Genomic DNA, 15991 nt, shown 5'->3' with positions numbered 1-15991 from the left:
TGAGCATTTCCTTGCTTTCTGGCACCAGAAGGTTTTTACATTCCTCCATAAAGCTCATCAGAAGTACCGGATAATGACTGTCTTTTGTAAGGCAGAGTGCATGTAATTTATATTAATGTAAAGATGATATTAAAGGTTATCAAAGCGAAGTATCATTCATTGCATACAAATTACAGATGTCAAGTCCAAGTACTGGAAGAGAGTAAGCATGACGGGCTGTCAAGTGCTACACAGGCAGAGGCTCAACCGCCTTTCATTTTTATCCAAAATGTTACCACCGTGGAGCAACACAGTGGGGCCTTTTAAGTCATGTGATGTAATTTTAAGTGTAACCACTCAGCTACTCTCCATTCCCAAAATGCATCTTCTATTCTGGTGGAAATGGGAGTTCAGTGGGAAAAGGATGTGGTATTAAATACAATTGTATTTCTCTAGCAACATTCTTGAGATGAATTCACGTAATTTGAAATATTGCACTAACTATTCTTTTAAAAATCCTCTTGAAAGAGGGAGGCAGGATAGGAATTATACATCTATTCTTGTTAGCAGCTGGATTTGAATCTTCATATGAACTTCCCTTGTTGTGCTAGTCAGCAAGTTTCTCAAAGGAAAAATAAAAGGACAACAGGAACAATTCCAAAGGGCCAAACAATAAGTGTGTGTGCGTGTGAATGTGTGTGTGTGTGTGTGTGTGTGTGTGTGTGGAATGTCCAGTTTTGTAATTTAGAGAAACTACAAATGAAAAAAAAAATCTACAGTGTTTTGAGTAGAATTGATCCAACTTATTAGGTTGGTGCAAAATTGTGGTTTTCTGCAATTTTTTTTAACCTTTTAAACTGCAGTTACTTTCACACCAACCTAATAGTTTACTTAAGGCATTAAATTAGGGCACAGCTCAGGCATTTTTAAAAATATTAAGTCTTGCCATCAGTCTTTTTTGTATGATAAAATGACAAATGTGTCTATGTAGGAAGCATACCCAGATCAAGGAGTAGGGGCATAGTACTCTGGTTCAAGAAGGAAAAGGTATGCCCTGAAATAGACCAGAGTTAAGCAAAACACCAAAGTTCAGGTTGTCTGCACCCGTGTGAAGCTGGGAAAACAAGTAAACAAGACTGACTTCCCCATGTAGGACAGAGGTGAGTAAGATTAAGCAAGACCTAAGTCAAGCTGCTGATTTTTGCCCCTGAGCCCTATGGAGGCCAGCCACCAGTTTGCTGGTTTAAGTTTACTGGCCCCTGCCACATCCAGGTAACTGCAGCGCTGGTGGGAATCATCAGCAGTGCTCAAAGACTTTGCACATGTTGCTCTGAGAACGCATGGAGGAGCCAGCGAAGAGTCCTCAGCATGGAATGGCAGTCTGCCACAAGTCCAGCGCAGCTATTTCCATGTTGAAACAGGCCCAGTTTCAGAGCTCTGGGTTTCTTTGACAGAGGGATAAGGTGGCCCAGTGACCCTAGCCTTAGCAAAGAGAACCACTTCTGGGATTGGGCAGACCCCAGACCAGTTCTTCTGGGTGGGGTTCAAGAAAAAAAAAAGTCCCAGTAATAGTGGGCCTTAGCCAGGCTATATGAATTTCAGGGTTTGTCAACTCTAAGACTATGTCACAGGCCTCATCACCCCGGTAAGCCAAGGCATGTAATGTGTGAGGCTCCATGGTGCCTGGCACAGGAGTAACTGAGTATTCACCTGCGCCTTCAACACTTCAGATCCTTAATTTCCATGTTCCTCAGGATTCTGCCATTGATGTCACTACTACCTTCTCAGCAACTGTGTGGATGGGTCTTCTCCTGGATTAGTCTTCTGTTTCAATTGCTCTGACACACATGGAAAGTATTTAGAAAGATGATGCTACTGATCTCTTGTTCGTAAGACCCTGATGCTGAGGTTTTGTTTGTTTTTTGTTTTTAAGCTAATGAAACAGTTATAAGAATATCTTTCTGCAGAAATTCCAGGACGTAACCAATTCACGAGTTGTCCCAACATCACAGGTGAGGTATGAAGACAGCCGTATATGGGGTGGGGGGTGTGTCACATTTTATTGATCACCTGTGGGTCTACTAACCCTCTTCCTCCTCCATTTCCCAGGGGCCAATGATTTAATTGCTTCATTGTCTTCTTTGCTCTCTTCCTCAATGTCTCCTGTCTACTTCACTATCTCTTTTCTACCACCAGATGGTGGAAAGGGAAAAGAAAATAAAGGGACGGTAAATGAATGTGGTGGCTGGCAGAATGTATCTATGGTGAACAGTGTGGTGGTGAATGGATCCAAAAAGGAATTCCTGAGTTACTCATGAATTCCCACGACTTTCCTATTTTCATTTTAGTGCCCACCTGAGGGTGGGCTGGGCAGGTCTGGGGGTCAATAAGACACAATGATGCCTGTTGGGGAGGGAGTTAGCCCTATCCTCAGTGGATTTCTGGGAACATCAGAGCCTGTGAATATTGTTGAGCAACCAAACCCCACCTGGCCCAGGCACCTGAGGCACGGGGTTAGGGGTCTCTGCGAGAGTCTGAGCGGGGCGATGCGCCCCACTGCGTCCTTCTGTCCCATCACTTCCTACGTGCAAACTCGCACCTGGCCTGCCTTTCCCACGCTTCACTGAAGGGACAGAGCATTTCTCTCCCTCCATGGGGACCCCTTCCCCCTCCTTCCCAACAGCCCCCTCTATGAAGCCTTATTCTGGATTACCTCGACCCCTCCCACCCCGGATTTCCAGGTGTTCAGCCCCTCAACTGCCCATAGTCTCCCCTCCCCTAGCCTGTGGTCTCCCTCTGGTCACGCCCTCGCGATCCGCTCCTTCCACCTCCCTTCCCACGTGCTCTTCCACTCGGACGCCCCCTCCCCCACGGACCCCTTCTCCTCCGGTCTCGAGGAGTCTCGCGGCATTTCCCGGGGCGTTAGCCGAACCGCCGCGGGTGGGGGGTGTCCTTGCGCTGAGCTGGGTCCCAACCCAGCGGGCGGTGAGGGGGGCGCCCGAGCGCCGCCGCCGCAGGGACGCCCCGCCCCGCACAGGCCACGCCCACAGGCTCCGCCCCGGGCCCGCCCCCGCCCCGGCAGCCGCGCGTCCCCGGCAGGAGGAGCTGCAGGAGCACCGCGGCGGTGGCTAGGAGGAGGGGAGAGCGGGCGGCGCGGCCGCGGCTGCCGGGTGCTGGGCTGGGCGGCGCTTTTTTTTTTTTTCGCAATTTCCACTCGCAGGGAGCAGGAAACCCGGCGCAGCCGGGCGCAGCGGGCCGCGATGCAGCAGCAGCAGCAGCAGGAGTCGCCCCGGGGCAGCAGCGGCAGCAGCAGCAGAGGCAGCAGCGGGCGGCGCTGGGCCACCGTGGCCGCCACTACTGAGGAGGAAGCCGGCCCAGCTGCCGCTGTGTGCGGATCCCCGCGCCCCAGTCCCGGCTCCCCGACCCCCGCGCCTCGACCCCATCGCCTCAACCCCCGCGTCCGCCTCCGCCAACTTTCACGCTGCCTCGGCGGCCCGGCCCGGCTCGACGCCAATGGGTGAGTGGGGGGCCGCCCGTACCCGGGTGCCCGGGTCCTCACCTCAGCCTGGGGGCGGCGCGCCTGTCTCAGGATTGCGGAGCTGGGGAGGGCGCCCCGGGGGCAGGGCACCGACGGGTGACACAGCGGTGGGCGCCCTGCCTGCCTCGCGCACCCCCATTCACTCCCACTCGCGCCCACGTCCCTGCCAAGCCCGCGCGGCGCAGACTGGAACCCCGCGGGGGCCCGGGCGGAGGACCGCGGGGGCCGTCCCGGGGCGGCTGGGCTGAGGGATACAGGGGGTGTGGTTGGCTTTTCGGGTGGGCGGAGAGAGTTTGGTCTTGGCCATTTTTCCCCCCCAGCGCGCCCTCCTCTGCACTGAGGACGCGGGTACCGGGAGCTGGTGGGCTCCGGCCCTGCGCGGGATTCGCGCTGCCTGCCTTGCCCCGCGGTGGGGGAAGCTGGCATCTCGGGGTGTCCAGGCAGCTGGGGGCCGGGTTGCCTTTGCTGGGGGCTGGCGTTGTCGGGGGCGGGAACGCCCCAGTACCCGGCCTGGCGTGCCACCTTGAGGTGCTGAGCGCCTGACGCGCCTCCCTGGGCGCCCCTTTTCCTGATCCCCTCTCTCTCTGCCTGCCTGCCTTCCTCAGCCCAGGAGCTCTCCACTCCATGATGCTCAGAGGCCACTTCCCACATTCTCTAAGTCTGCAGACTCGGGGAACTGGAAAGGGTGATCCAGTCCTTGATTTACTGATCAAACATCAGTTCCAAGTAGGCAACTAACCATTAGGCCTCCTGGGTCCCACCTGGTATAGACCCCTAGCACTGGAGCCACCTTGCTGCCCAGAAGACATGACACTTTACTGGGCAAAGGACTTGTGATTACCTAGGCTATTAAACGTTTGGTCCACCCAGGTAATATTCTGGCGGGCAGCCAGTCTCTGTTTTTCCTGCCTTTGGCAGATTATTTTAGGGTGTTTCTAGGCCAAGCACAGGAAGGCTATAGATTATAATAAATTATAATAAAGTGAGACCTTTCTGTGTTCAGGTAATAGAATTTGGGTGAGTGAGTCAGAAAGTGATAGGTGAGCAGTCATAAGATGCACATGAAGACAGATGCACTGGAAAAGGGGAGGTTTAACCCAGTCAGTTGTTGACAGGTAAAGTTAAAACCCTATCTGTGGTCATTTGTCAAAATGGTTTTCCTTTTCTAAAGTGGTGTTGATCTAATGGCCTCTCAGCTTCAATGTCACTGTTTTCTCAGTGTCCTTCTCTGATCCCCGCAGCACCTCAGTCTAAATTAGTTCCTCTCTGTTGCCCTTTCTCCCATAGCACCTTTTCTTTTTTGTATAGCAGTATTACGTATCGAGTTTGTTTAACATGTACCTCCCCTACTGTAAGCTCCGTGACCGTAGGGACAGTGCTGCTGTGGTGCACCGTTTTCCTCAGCACTGTTTTCTTTGGTGTGTGGCATGGAGCAGGCCCTAAGTCAATATTTATTGAATGAATGAATGAATGAATGAATAAGAAACCCTCCTACTCTGTAGAAGACAAAACACTTAGCTCTCCACACTCTTGTTTTGCTTCTGCACGTAATAAGATGATTTAGTTCATTAACAAAAGTATATACTTTAAAATCACCAATCACTTTAGTAATAAATTGGTTTCTCCATAGATGACCAAAAATGCTGTCTTGATCACCTTTCGTTTGGGGTGGGTTGCCGAGAGGGTTGCACACACACACAAAAAAACATGTTAGATCCAAATGTCCTCCCATGGCTGGACTGTGCTTTCTCTATCTCAGTGGGAAGAGGACCGAGTTGTATTTAAGAAACAGACCTGTTAATCTGTCGTTCAAGTCTGAACTTTCATTATCCAGAACCTCCGAAGAAAATCAGTGCTTCTGCAGTTGATAGTCCCTACAAGCTTAATCTTTTTTTGTTTTGTTTTTTTCTACTGTAGCCATTACAAATGGTCAGCGGGTGGCGAGTGGGGGGGGAATGCAGAAAGTGATCTTCATTTATCTGAGGTGTTAATAATACTTGGAGGCGATAAGATTAAAATGAGTACTGTCACTTAATTCATTCAAATATTTATAGTGGGATTTAAGATGGCCATGATTTGTGGCGAAGGATGACTGCTATTTTCTAAAGCACCTTCAGCAGTGTGTTTGTGATGAGTACAGGTATGTAACAATTGGTTCTGTCTGTCTTCCGCTGGAGCCACCTACCTAACAGTGCTGTTTCTGAAGCGGGGCTGTGTATGTGCACCCCTTGCCCAATCTCCCAAGTCTCTTTGGTGTTCAGAAGATTTGTCCAGTTTATCAATTTGATACACTTGCATTCTTACCTGGCCTGATAATGGTTTTTCTGTTGATGGATAACACAATAAAACTGTGTTATATGGTCTTTGATCTGAAAAATAACTGAAAAGCATCAAAGCCCCAGCCCTGAAATGAACCGGTTAGTTGTGAAATGGCCTCTTAGAGAAGCCCGCTCAAAATGTGCCCTCTGAGCTTGTGGGGAGTACACGGAAAGCCTCTTGTAATTAACAATTGCACACATATTATTGTGATCCCAATCTGTGAATGGTGAAGGATTTGCAAGCCCAGCAAATGATTTCCATTTAAAGAATTCCAGAATAACAACAAAGTTTGGCCTGTTTTTAGCAATGTATTTTGGTGGTAGATTGCTTTCTGCTAAACTAAAGCTAAAATGAATATCACATGTTGGCCTCCACAAACAGTCTTGAGTTAGAAATGGAAGAAAAGGTTTCACCTTTATTGTTCGTGACTGTCCATCACCGCTCAGGCAAACTCTTGCTACTGTTCTGGTTGCACAGAGCTTGGTTGTTTTGTCTCCAACTGGTTCTTTTTGCATTGCTGATGTTCTCTCATCAACTCTTGCATTTGCGATTGTTTTAAAGTGGATTGCATACAATGGTCAGTATTTATCTATTTATCCATCCACCCAATATATAGTATTGACCTCCTGCTTTGTGCCAGCCTTTGTGCTAGGAACAGGTGGCCGACACACACAGACCTGCCCGCTTGGCTTCTCAGTCTGGTGGAACAGGCTGCCTTTCGTGCACTGCCCATGACTGTATGTGATTATAAGCATGGCAGGTCTCGTGGAAGGTATTAGAGGGGGAATCTGATTTAGCCTGCAGGGGGGTAAGGACAGTGTCATTGAGGAGATGGTGTTTGAGCTTAAACCTGAAAGTTGAGTAGGAGTTGTCACAACCCTCCAGGCACACCCCCAGGGACATCCCTGGAGTGGAACAAGCTGGTTTCCTTCTCCTTGCAGCGAGGGAGAATGCACACTTTGGGGCATCGCAGCAAGAGGGTGTCAAAAAGGACCACACACAGGATTGGGCCTGTATCAGGTGCTTTTAGGGAGCGGTGAAGGAAGCTGGGCATTGCTCTGGACCGGATGCTGTCAGGAAGCAGGGGTAATTCCATGATTGGGTGTCTTAATAAATCTCACCTGGAAGCAGGGAAGACTAGACAGGCTGTGATGAGTAAAGTAGCAGCAGTCACTCATTAGCTGAGATTGGGGGATGTTTGGTGACGTTTGTGGTTTGGACAAGGTTCACGCTTTGTCCGTGTTCAGACATGATTACTGAGTGGTCTTGTTTTCGTCTTGTCCCATCCTGGTCACAGAGTGGCCTTGTCAGATGCTGGTGTTCTGGGAAATTGCTTATGTTCAACAGGAAAGTGCCTGGCCAGCTTCCGGATGGATGGTCGGGGCTGCTTTTCTCTGTCCCTAAGTTAACTAAGTGATGAGTCAGGGCAGGGAGGAGAATGGCTTTCTAGGTATATTCTGTGGCTAATTCCTTAATATTAGCCAGTTCTAGTCCGGGGACTATTGTTCAACAGAATGGACCACTGAGATGCTATACCAGGGGAAGAGATCTAGAGTAATGGGGAGCAAGCTGTTGAGAACCAAGAAGTCAGGGCGGCTCTTAGTGGCAAAGAGGCGGAGCAGGAAAATACTGGAATCCTTTCAATGTGAGAAAAGGAATGTCTCTAATACGGTGGTTCTCAGAGTGTGATATCAGTGATACGAGAAACCAGCAGCGTCAGCCTCCCCTGGGATCCCATTAGAGATACGAATTCTCTGGCCCCAAGTCTGACTCAATCAGGAACTCTGGGGGTGGAACCCAGCAGTCTGTATTAATGAGCCCACCAGGTGGTTCTGATGCCCGGTCAGGGTCTAGTGTAGAACCTTCTCGGCTTACAGTTGAGAAAGCTGAGGTCTAGAGTGTGTGGGTCACCAAAGAGAACACGGCACTCTGGTTATAAAATAAGATGCTATAGTGACAGCATCTTAGAGAAGGAGAAAAACGTGTTCCAAGTTCAGGACAGACTTCTCATGGGGTTAGTAGGACAGTAGTGTTGATTCTTCCGTGAATCTAGCCCCAGCCAGACCTCCACACCTTGGCATTAGTGACTTTAGCTGGCCCCTCTCAATGTGTCACTGGACTTTTCCCAGAGTGTCACACATCTCTTTCCCATCATCTTTCTTTTCCCTCCAGCCTCTTTAGAAGGGACCTTCAAAATATGTTGTTAGCATTATTAGGATTTTCGATATTTGTGCATCATTTTCTATATCTGGTTCCTGTATTAGTTTCCAGTTGCTCCTGTAACAAACCACTGCAAACTTGGTGCCTAAGGACAGCACAGCTTTACTATCTTAAGCGTTTTGAAGTCCAATCCAGGTCTCACTAGGCGAAGATCAAGATGTCAGCAGGGCTGTACTCCTTGTGCAGGCTCTGGGGGAGAATCCCTTGTCTTGCTTTTTCCAGCTTCCAGAGTCTGTCCACATTCCTGGGCTCGTGCCCCACTTCCCTCTTCCCAGCCAGCAATGGCCAATCAAGTGTCTCTCATATCATGTCTCTCTGATACTGACTCTTCTGCCTCTCTCTGCCATGTGTACGGAGGGGAGCGACAGCATCTATTTGGTCACTGTGCCCTGTGCCTGGCACACGGTAAACCTAAAGTGGATATTGGTTATTATCCCTAACCTTCTCGCTCACGTCACCAGGTATGGCTTACTCACCTCAAACAGCATGTCATACACTGAGCTCAGCATTTCTCCTCCATGGTACCTGTCCTGACTCTTTTTTTTTTTTAAACATTTTTTTTAAAATGTGTGGAATCTAAAGAAAAGAACAAACGAACGAACTAATCAGAAACAGTCTCAGAGACATAAAGGAAAAACGGAGGATTGCTGGATGGGAGGTGGTTGGGGATAAGGGGGAAGGTGAGGGGGTTAGGAAGCGCAGTCGGTAACCACAAGATGGCCACGGGGATACGGAAGTCAATTTGGGGAATGTCATCAATAATGTTGTAAAGATTTTGTAGTGTCCTGACTCTCATCCCCCATTTCCTTGACGGTATTACCACCTTTCCGTCAGTTCCATAGGTATTCTGCTTTTTGCCTTGCTTCTTCTTCCTCCTCCTTTCCCCTCTCTCAGCACCTTGCAATGCACAATCAAACCCCAGGTATTTCTGGAACTAACCCCACGTCTCCTACCATTCTGCAGCCGTTTTAGATCGTGAATGCCTTAGCAGAGCCTTTGTGAAGCCCAGCAGCCACCCCGAGCCTTTCCTTGTTCCATGCTCGCTCAGGCCTCTGAGCCTTCCCCACGTAATTCCCTTGATGGGGAGCGATTTTACTCTCTTCTCTGCCCTGTAGTCTCCCCGTATTAGTTTCCTCTGGCTACTGCAACAAATTACTGCAAACCCGTGGTGTAAAACAACATCAGTTTGTAATCTTACACTTCTGGTGGTCAGAGGTCCAAAATGGGTTTTTGCTGGGTCAATATCAAATCTGCAGGGCTGCTTCCTTCTGGAGGCCCTAGGGGAGAACCCATTTCCTCCACCTTCTACAGATGGCCTGCATTCCTTGGCTTGTGGCCACATCACTCTAACCTCTGCTTCTGTCCATATAGCTCCTTCTCTCTTACTCTGACCCTCCCGCCCTCCTTTTATAAGGACTGTCATGTTAGATTGGGCCCCCCTGGATAATCTAGGCTACCCTGCCCATCTCAAGCTCCTTAACTTAATCACATCTGCAAAGTCCCTTTTGCCATGGAAGATAACATAGTTACATGTTCTGGGAAGTCGGGTGTGGACTTCTTTGGGGGGAGGCTGTGACTCAGTCTACCATACGTCTTGTTCGTCTTTTGAGGCCTGCTCCAATGGTGCCTGTACAACACTTCGTCTTGTATTAAGTCTGTTCATCTCTGGGTGTCCTCAACTCCATTGCCTTGACTCATTGCCTGGCATACAATAACTGCCTTATGTTAACGAATGAATGAATGAGTAACCCATTCACCCAAGTACAGTTACTACTTGAAATTCTCCACGGCTATTGGTTGCCAGGAGTGTGTGTGTAATTCTGGAAAAGAGGCAGAGCCTGCTGACGAGGTGTGTTTGCTGACAGTTCACGGTGGCCTGCACTGCAGTGGCTGAGAAGGGTGATGCCACATGTGTCACACAGCTTCAACAAAGAATGGCAAGTTTTGAGACAGAAAATTCTCTCTGGCACTGGTTCTCAACTGGGGGCGATTCTGCCCTCCAGGGGGACATTTGGCAATGTCCGGAGATACTTGGTTGTCACAGATAGTCGGGGGAGGGCAGTCTACTGGCATCTGATGGGCAGAGGCCAGGGGCGCTGCTCCACTCCCTGCAATGCACAGGGCAGCCCCCACTGTAGTATTCTGGTCCAAATGTTGGGCAAGCTGGCCCTGAGTGTTACACAGATGGCTGGAGTGCCATTTCCCTCCGTTGTCACCAGCCGCTCTGGAACAGGTTTTCCTCTGTAGCCACAGCCTTTGTTTTATGAATGAACCAAGAAGTCACTGAAGAGCTGGACTCTTTGCCACTTTTACCGTTTTGTTCCTTGAGTAGAAAGTGTTTTAACACAGCTCTTGCCCCTCTTCTGTCAATACTTGGATCATGAAGTTGTTAAACTTATTTGTCCCATGTTTGGCTCCCCTGATGTTTTGCCTTCCTAATGGGATGTGCTTATGCTGAGTGACAAATGATGGGTCCTTTTGCCCCTTACACATCGGTCCCTGGAACTGAAGAGCTGGAAGGGTCCTTGGCAGTCATGGCCGGCACCATCAGTTGATGAAACTGAGACTTAGAGAGGCAAAGTGACACGGTCTCCTAGTGGCAGACCCCAACTCCCTTTCAATATGAGAGAATTAGCAACTTACGTAGGTGCCCAATGCTCAATAAATGGCAGGCTCCTGCTTCCCCAGTGAGACTCTTTCTACAGGCTATTTCCCTGGTAAGTTTTTTTAAAACAGCCTTATTGAGATAGAATTCACATGTCTTACAATCCACCCATCTAAAGTGTGCAGTTCAATGATTTTTGCTATATTACATTATTAATTTAAAAATTATGGTAAAATATATATAATAAAATTTGCCATGTTAACCATTTTGAAGTGCACAACTTAGTGCCATAAGTACCTTCATAGTGGTGTGCAAGCAGCCCTGCTGTCTGTCTCGAAAACTTCTCATCACTCCTGCTGGGTAAGTGTCTAACTTGAGGGTTCGAGTCCGTGCGCACTGAGGGTTCCTGCACCACCCAGCCATTTTGGAGAACACCTAGAGGAAGCCCAAGGATTCCAGTTAAGATTCCAAAGGATGAGGAAAAGGGACAGTAAGGTTTTGTTGTTTTTTTAATATTTTTGGTCGATGTTCCCTTTGGAAGATACTTCATTTTTGCTGCGTCCCTCCAGGCGTGTGGGGGAAGTTTGAAAGTCTCTACATCCTGAAGCATGTGCAAGTTAGTTGCTTGGGTAACTTCCTTGGCAATTACTGGGGTTCTTTAAAGATATTTCAGTTAGGGGAGAAAACCCGGCAATGCTAAACCTACCGCTTGAGTTCATTCACACGTGGAGGGTCAATGGAGTTCCATGTTTCTTCACTAAATTCCTTCAGCTGGCAAAGCAACCCTGGCAAGCTGGTTGATTAGGAGCGCTTGGTTTACAACTTGGTATTTTATGGATAATTATCTTACAGGCAGATGTATGGTGTTCATGAGAGGACACTTAAATAAAGCAGAGTGTAGCTCACGGACCTTACTTCAGTGATAAATGTTGCTTATATTTAGCCTTAGGAAGAAAAAACACTAATGACCAAAAAAAGAAAAAAAAAAAAAGAAAAATAGCCTTCTGATATTTGTCCTCATTGAATTGTATTCAGTTGGCAAGAAAAGCCCAGTAAAGACCTTGGCTGATTTCCCTCCAGTGGCCAGGGAAATGGTGGGGCCACTGCAGGAGGCTGGCCTGTCCCCAGGTGTGGGGACAGAGTGGCAAGATGAAGTGCTATTCAATTCATACTGCCATTTCTTCCTCAGTATCTTGGGTTAAATACTATAAATATTTAAATGCTCGTTAATTTCTTACTTTGCACAACAAATTTAAGTCCTTAAGCCCCAAGTTAAGCATGTATAGACAGTTTAAATTACCATCTCCTTAAACTTCAACTTCTTACCAGTCAGTACGTAAACATCAGCTCTCGTGTTTTGGCCAGATTTTTCTGGACTGTTCTAGACTTGGAAGACTTGGGGCCCTATTCTAGGTCTGGTCCTTTGGGGCTACACCGGTTTTATCCATCACGTACCCACTCCCTGTGTGAAACATCTTTAATTAGCTTAGCGTCCTCTCTAATTGTTCCAACTAGTTCTCATTTTTGTGCCTGAAGCTAGAAGGAGGTGCTTGAAAGTTGTTTTGGAGGAGAACTGGAAAAGGCCTTCCTGGCTTTGCTCTCGCCTCCCTTTAGCCAGCTTTTTCATGGAGCTCCATTTTCTTTACCAGACTGTTCTGGATGCTGCCTTCTGGGTGAAGTTCATTTGACACAAATGGCTTCGTAAATGCACTTGGCCTTTCTCCTACTCTGATCATTAAAAAATCAAAACTCAAAAAACCTCTTCACAACAAACAAAATGGGACAGTTTTTTCACCACTTAACCAGTTATTTCTCACTGTCCCTTTGTTCTCAATAAAATATTAGATGGAGAACAGAGGTGGCAACCCAAATACAGTCTGTCAATTAATGATACCTCAAGCAGGTTAGGCAAAGTAAGTGTTGGACAGTTGGTGGTGATTTTTTAGCTTAATTGCTTCTTTGTCAGAAAAGAAAGTAATTAGCTTGGGGCAAGGGGGAATGAGGGTAGGGGTGTCACCAATTGAAGAGAAATTTTGAAAGGGGCAAACAGTTAACAACCTTCATCCCTTTGTTGGGCATAGAGATGAGCTGCTTGCCAGAGAAATGTTTACTTTTCCCCCCTTTTTCCGCCTCCCCCCACCCCCACTCCGTTCAAGCCGTTGTTTCTCAGTCTAGTTGTGTAGGACACAGCTCCCTGGCCCTTGCTGGTACTATGAGCCTTGCGCTCCCCCCAGCTGAGGCAGTCGGTTCCCCGTCTTCGATTGGCCTCTCACAGCAGCTCACGGTAGCTCACGGCAGCTCATGATGGCTGCCGGCTGCTCACGGTGGCACACAGTAGCCCGTGGCAGCACACAGCAGCCCACAGCCACGCACGCTGGCTGCCGGCCACTCACGCTGTCCACCTGCCGCTTCTGGCAGCACACGGCAGCCCGTGGCAGCAGACAGTAGCCCGCACCCACCTCCGGCTACTCACGGCAGCCCAGCTCCAGGGAGAGCCGTTGTTCACCATCTTAACTATAGAGGGTGCAGCTCACTGGCCCATGTGGGAATCGAACCGGTGACCTCGGTGTTAGGAGCCTGGCGCTCCAACCACCTGAGCCACCAGGCTGGCCCTAAATTATTGTTTTAAAGTTACTTTTTAGGCTAGGTTACATATACATCCACAGGATTCAAAATTCAAAAGGTGAAAAGTGCTTACAGTGAAAAGTCTCCTTCCCATCCCAGTCCTGTGGTCCAGTGACCCTCCCCAGAGGTTGTTGATACTTTATTTCCTGTGAATTCTTCCAGGGAGATTTCATGCATATACCAGTAGATAAGTATTTCTGTTATATTTCCCCTCCATTTTACCTCATGATTAATTGATGATGGGAGAACTAATATCTAGCTGCTGAGTTTTTCCTTGGGGTTGTGCAGTGGAACTCTGTGCCTCCGCCCTCCCCATCCGCTTCTGATGGAGGGAACAGGTGTATTTTGGAAGAGTTCTCTAGAAGCTTGTGCTGTGTACTCCTGAGTCTCACGTGATCTGGGTCCTTGACTGGTAGAAACTTTGTTCTGGGTCTTAACTGATATAGACCTCGCTTCTCAACTGAGTTAGAAAGTGTCTTCCCACTTTCACGTCGTATGTGTAGTAAGGACTTTGTTCAAGTGAGGAAGTCAAGCAGAGCTTGTTAACCTGAAAAGGAGGCATTTATTCCAGGGCAACAGGGGCTTCTCATGCAACCTGAGGGCCCCATGAAGCCCCGGAATCGGGGATGTGCCCTCTGGCCACCTCTCCTCCTTTTCCCTTCCCCTTCTCTTTGTGCAGCTCATGCACAAAGGCACACATCACAGTTCCAGCCACTTGCTAAGAGTGACTTGATTTGTTCCCAGTTCCAAATTCCTATTAGTGAGGCCCTGAGCCCACTGGAGTCAGGGTCGCCCCCTGGGAACACCTCGGCGGCTGCTCCTTGCCCACACCTGTGAGGGGAGGGACACATCCAGTTCTGTGCTGTGCAAATATTTAAGGAGGGCCTTCTCAGTGCCAGGTGTATGCTAGGTGACCCGAATGAAGCCTTGCCCCTGGAGTAGTGCCCGTGAGATGGAGGCGCCTGGGGGCTCACTGTTGGGGCACGCACTATGACGGAGCATATTTCAAGCCTTAAACCAGAATATCTGAAGGTGCCCTGTGCCCATTTTTCCTGGCTTTCTCTTGACAAAGAAGTGATTGGTGTAAGTGGTGTTGGCACCTTCAGGGATGTTCCATCATCAGAGTCCTTTTCATGAGGCTCCCCTGAGGAAGGGTTTCTGGCAGTGCCAGGCACAGTTGTGCTTCTGAATGAATAACAGGGTTATTTTTACCCTTTGAGACCCTGCATTGTGTAACTGAACTCTTTCTCCTTTTGAGTTGGCAGCACTTAAAAAAAATGTGGATGTCACTTCGGGGGGCACTTGGATGGGTTAGTGATAGCATGCTGTCGGGGCGGGGTACAGTTGTGACATTGTCTGGCCCTTTTAGGGAACCTGTGGGTTTTTAAATGGAGGAAGAGATGAAGATATTGTGAAAAACAGCTACCGCCTGGCGAGTTAACCACTGAGACGGAAAGATGTAGGGAAAAAGGGGGCAGGGGACCGTCCCAATAAGGTCTGGCTGTCCACCTCTTTTCAACCTTGTGCTTTCTCTCTTCTCTTTCCTCCCCGCTTTCTCTCTTCCACCCTGTCTTTCTCGCCCTATCCCTCACTCCCCCATACCCTCTCTCCCCACAGTCCTCCATCCAAGTGACCCCCTCCCCTTTTCCCCTTTTCCCCTCCCCCCTCCCCATACCTTCTCTTCACCCCCACTCTCTCTCACCAAACTTTCTTTTTCCTGCTCTCCTCTCTGCCTTACTGTTCATCCTACCCTCTTCCCCCACCCACCCTCTCCTGACCCTCCCCTCTCGCTTGTTTGCCCCCTTTCCCCCTGCGCCTCTTACCCCCTCCCTCACGCTCTCTCTTCCTTACCGTCCTCTCCTAGCCCTGTGTCTGTTTCCCTTCTGGCCCGCACTGCTCCTCCCTGCCTCCCCTTTTGTACACTTTCTCTCCTCCACACCCCTGCCTTTTCCTCCCCACTTCTCACTAAGGCCCTCTTCTTCTTCCCTCTTACTCATCCCTCTCTTTTCCCACGCCTCTACCTTCTTGTCCCCTCCCTCTCCCTGTCTCCCTCAGCCCCGCCCTCTCCCTCAAGCCCTCTCTCTCTTCTCCCACCATCTCATATCTCTCTCTCTCTCTCTCTCTCTCTCTCTCTCTCTCTCTCTCTCTCTCTCTCTCTCTCTCTCGTTGTCTTTCTCTGCCCCAGCTGTCTCCCCTGAACCCGTCGCTCTGTAGTCTCTTCCCTCCCCCCCTCCCTATCCCATCTCTCTCAACACTGCCTCTCTCCCTCCACTCCCCCTCTTTCTCGGGCCCCTCCGAGTTCTTCCTTTAAGCTGTCTCCCAGGCAGTATTGCCCCACGCCTCAGGATTTACAACTGATATCACTACCTCTTTTGCTCAGTAAAAAGTACTGTAGCTGGTGAAACTAGATGAAACTATCGTTTATACTGTGCGGTCTAAGGTCAAGATGGCCACATCAGGATGTGAGGTCCCCAAGGAAGAGGAAGGCTTTGGGGAGTGTGCCGCTGTGAGCACAGCTGGGAAGGGCTCCTGCAGCCGAGCCGGAGACTGGAGTGACAGGCATGGGGAGGTGTCCCCAGCCCACAGCCTTGGGGGGCCTCTCCAAGAGCAGCTCCCTGCCAGTGAGGGCAGTTCAGAGGACGGCAGAGATGGCCCCCATCCCCGAGTGAGGGGTGGGGCGGGTGTGTCTTCTTCTAGCTCCAATA

The 15991-nt window shown here is 49.3% G+C and overlaps 1 protein-coding gene across 3 annotated transcripts in view; it reads left to right on the top strand.

Moving 5' to 3' along the window:
- The first annotated feature begins 3065 nt into the window (after positions 1 to 3065).
- The window catches only part of SH3KBP1 (SH3 domain containing kinase binding protein 1), a 321598-nt gene continuing 308672 nt past the window's right edge, over positions 3066 to 15991 (top strand). Inside the window, exon 1 of one of the 3 annotated variants that reach the window (XM_019755429.2) lies at positions 3066 to 3496. In XM_019755429.2, the coding sequence (XP_019610988.2) occupies positions 3493 to 3496 (4 nt within the window). In that variant the 5' untranslated portion in view covers positions 3066 to 3492. The remainder of the gene's footprint in view (positions 3497 to 15991) is intronic. The other 2 variants (XM_074323349.1, XM_019755427.2) reach the window with 2 other exon arrangements.

This window comes from Rhinolophus sinicus, chromosome X (assembly GCF_036562045.2).
Source record: "Rhinolophus sinicus isolate RSC01 chromosome X, ASM3656204v1, whole genome shotgun sequence".
Lineage (NCBI taxonomy): Eukaryota > Metazoa > Chordata > Mammalia > Chiroptera > Rhinolophidae > Rhinolophus > Rhinolophus sinicus.
Note: the sequence above shows the minus strand (reverse complement) of the source record. Positions and strands in the feature narration are given on the sequence as shown.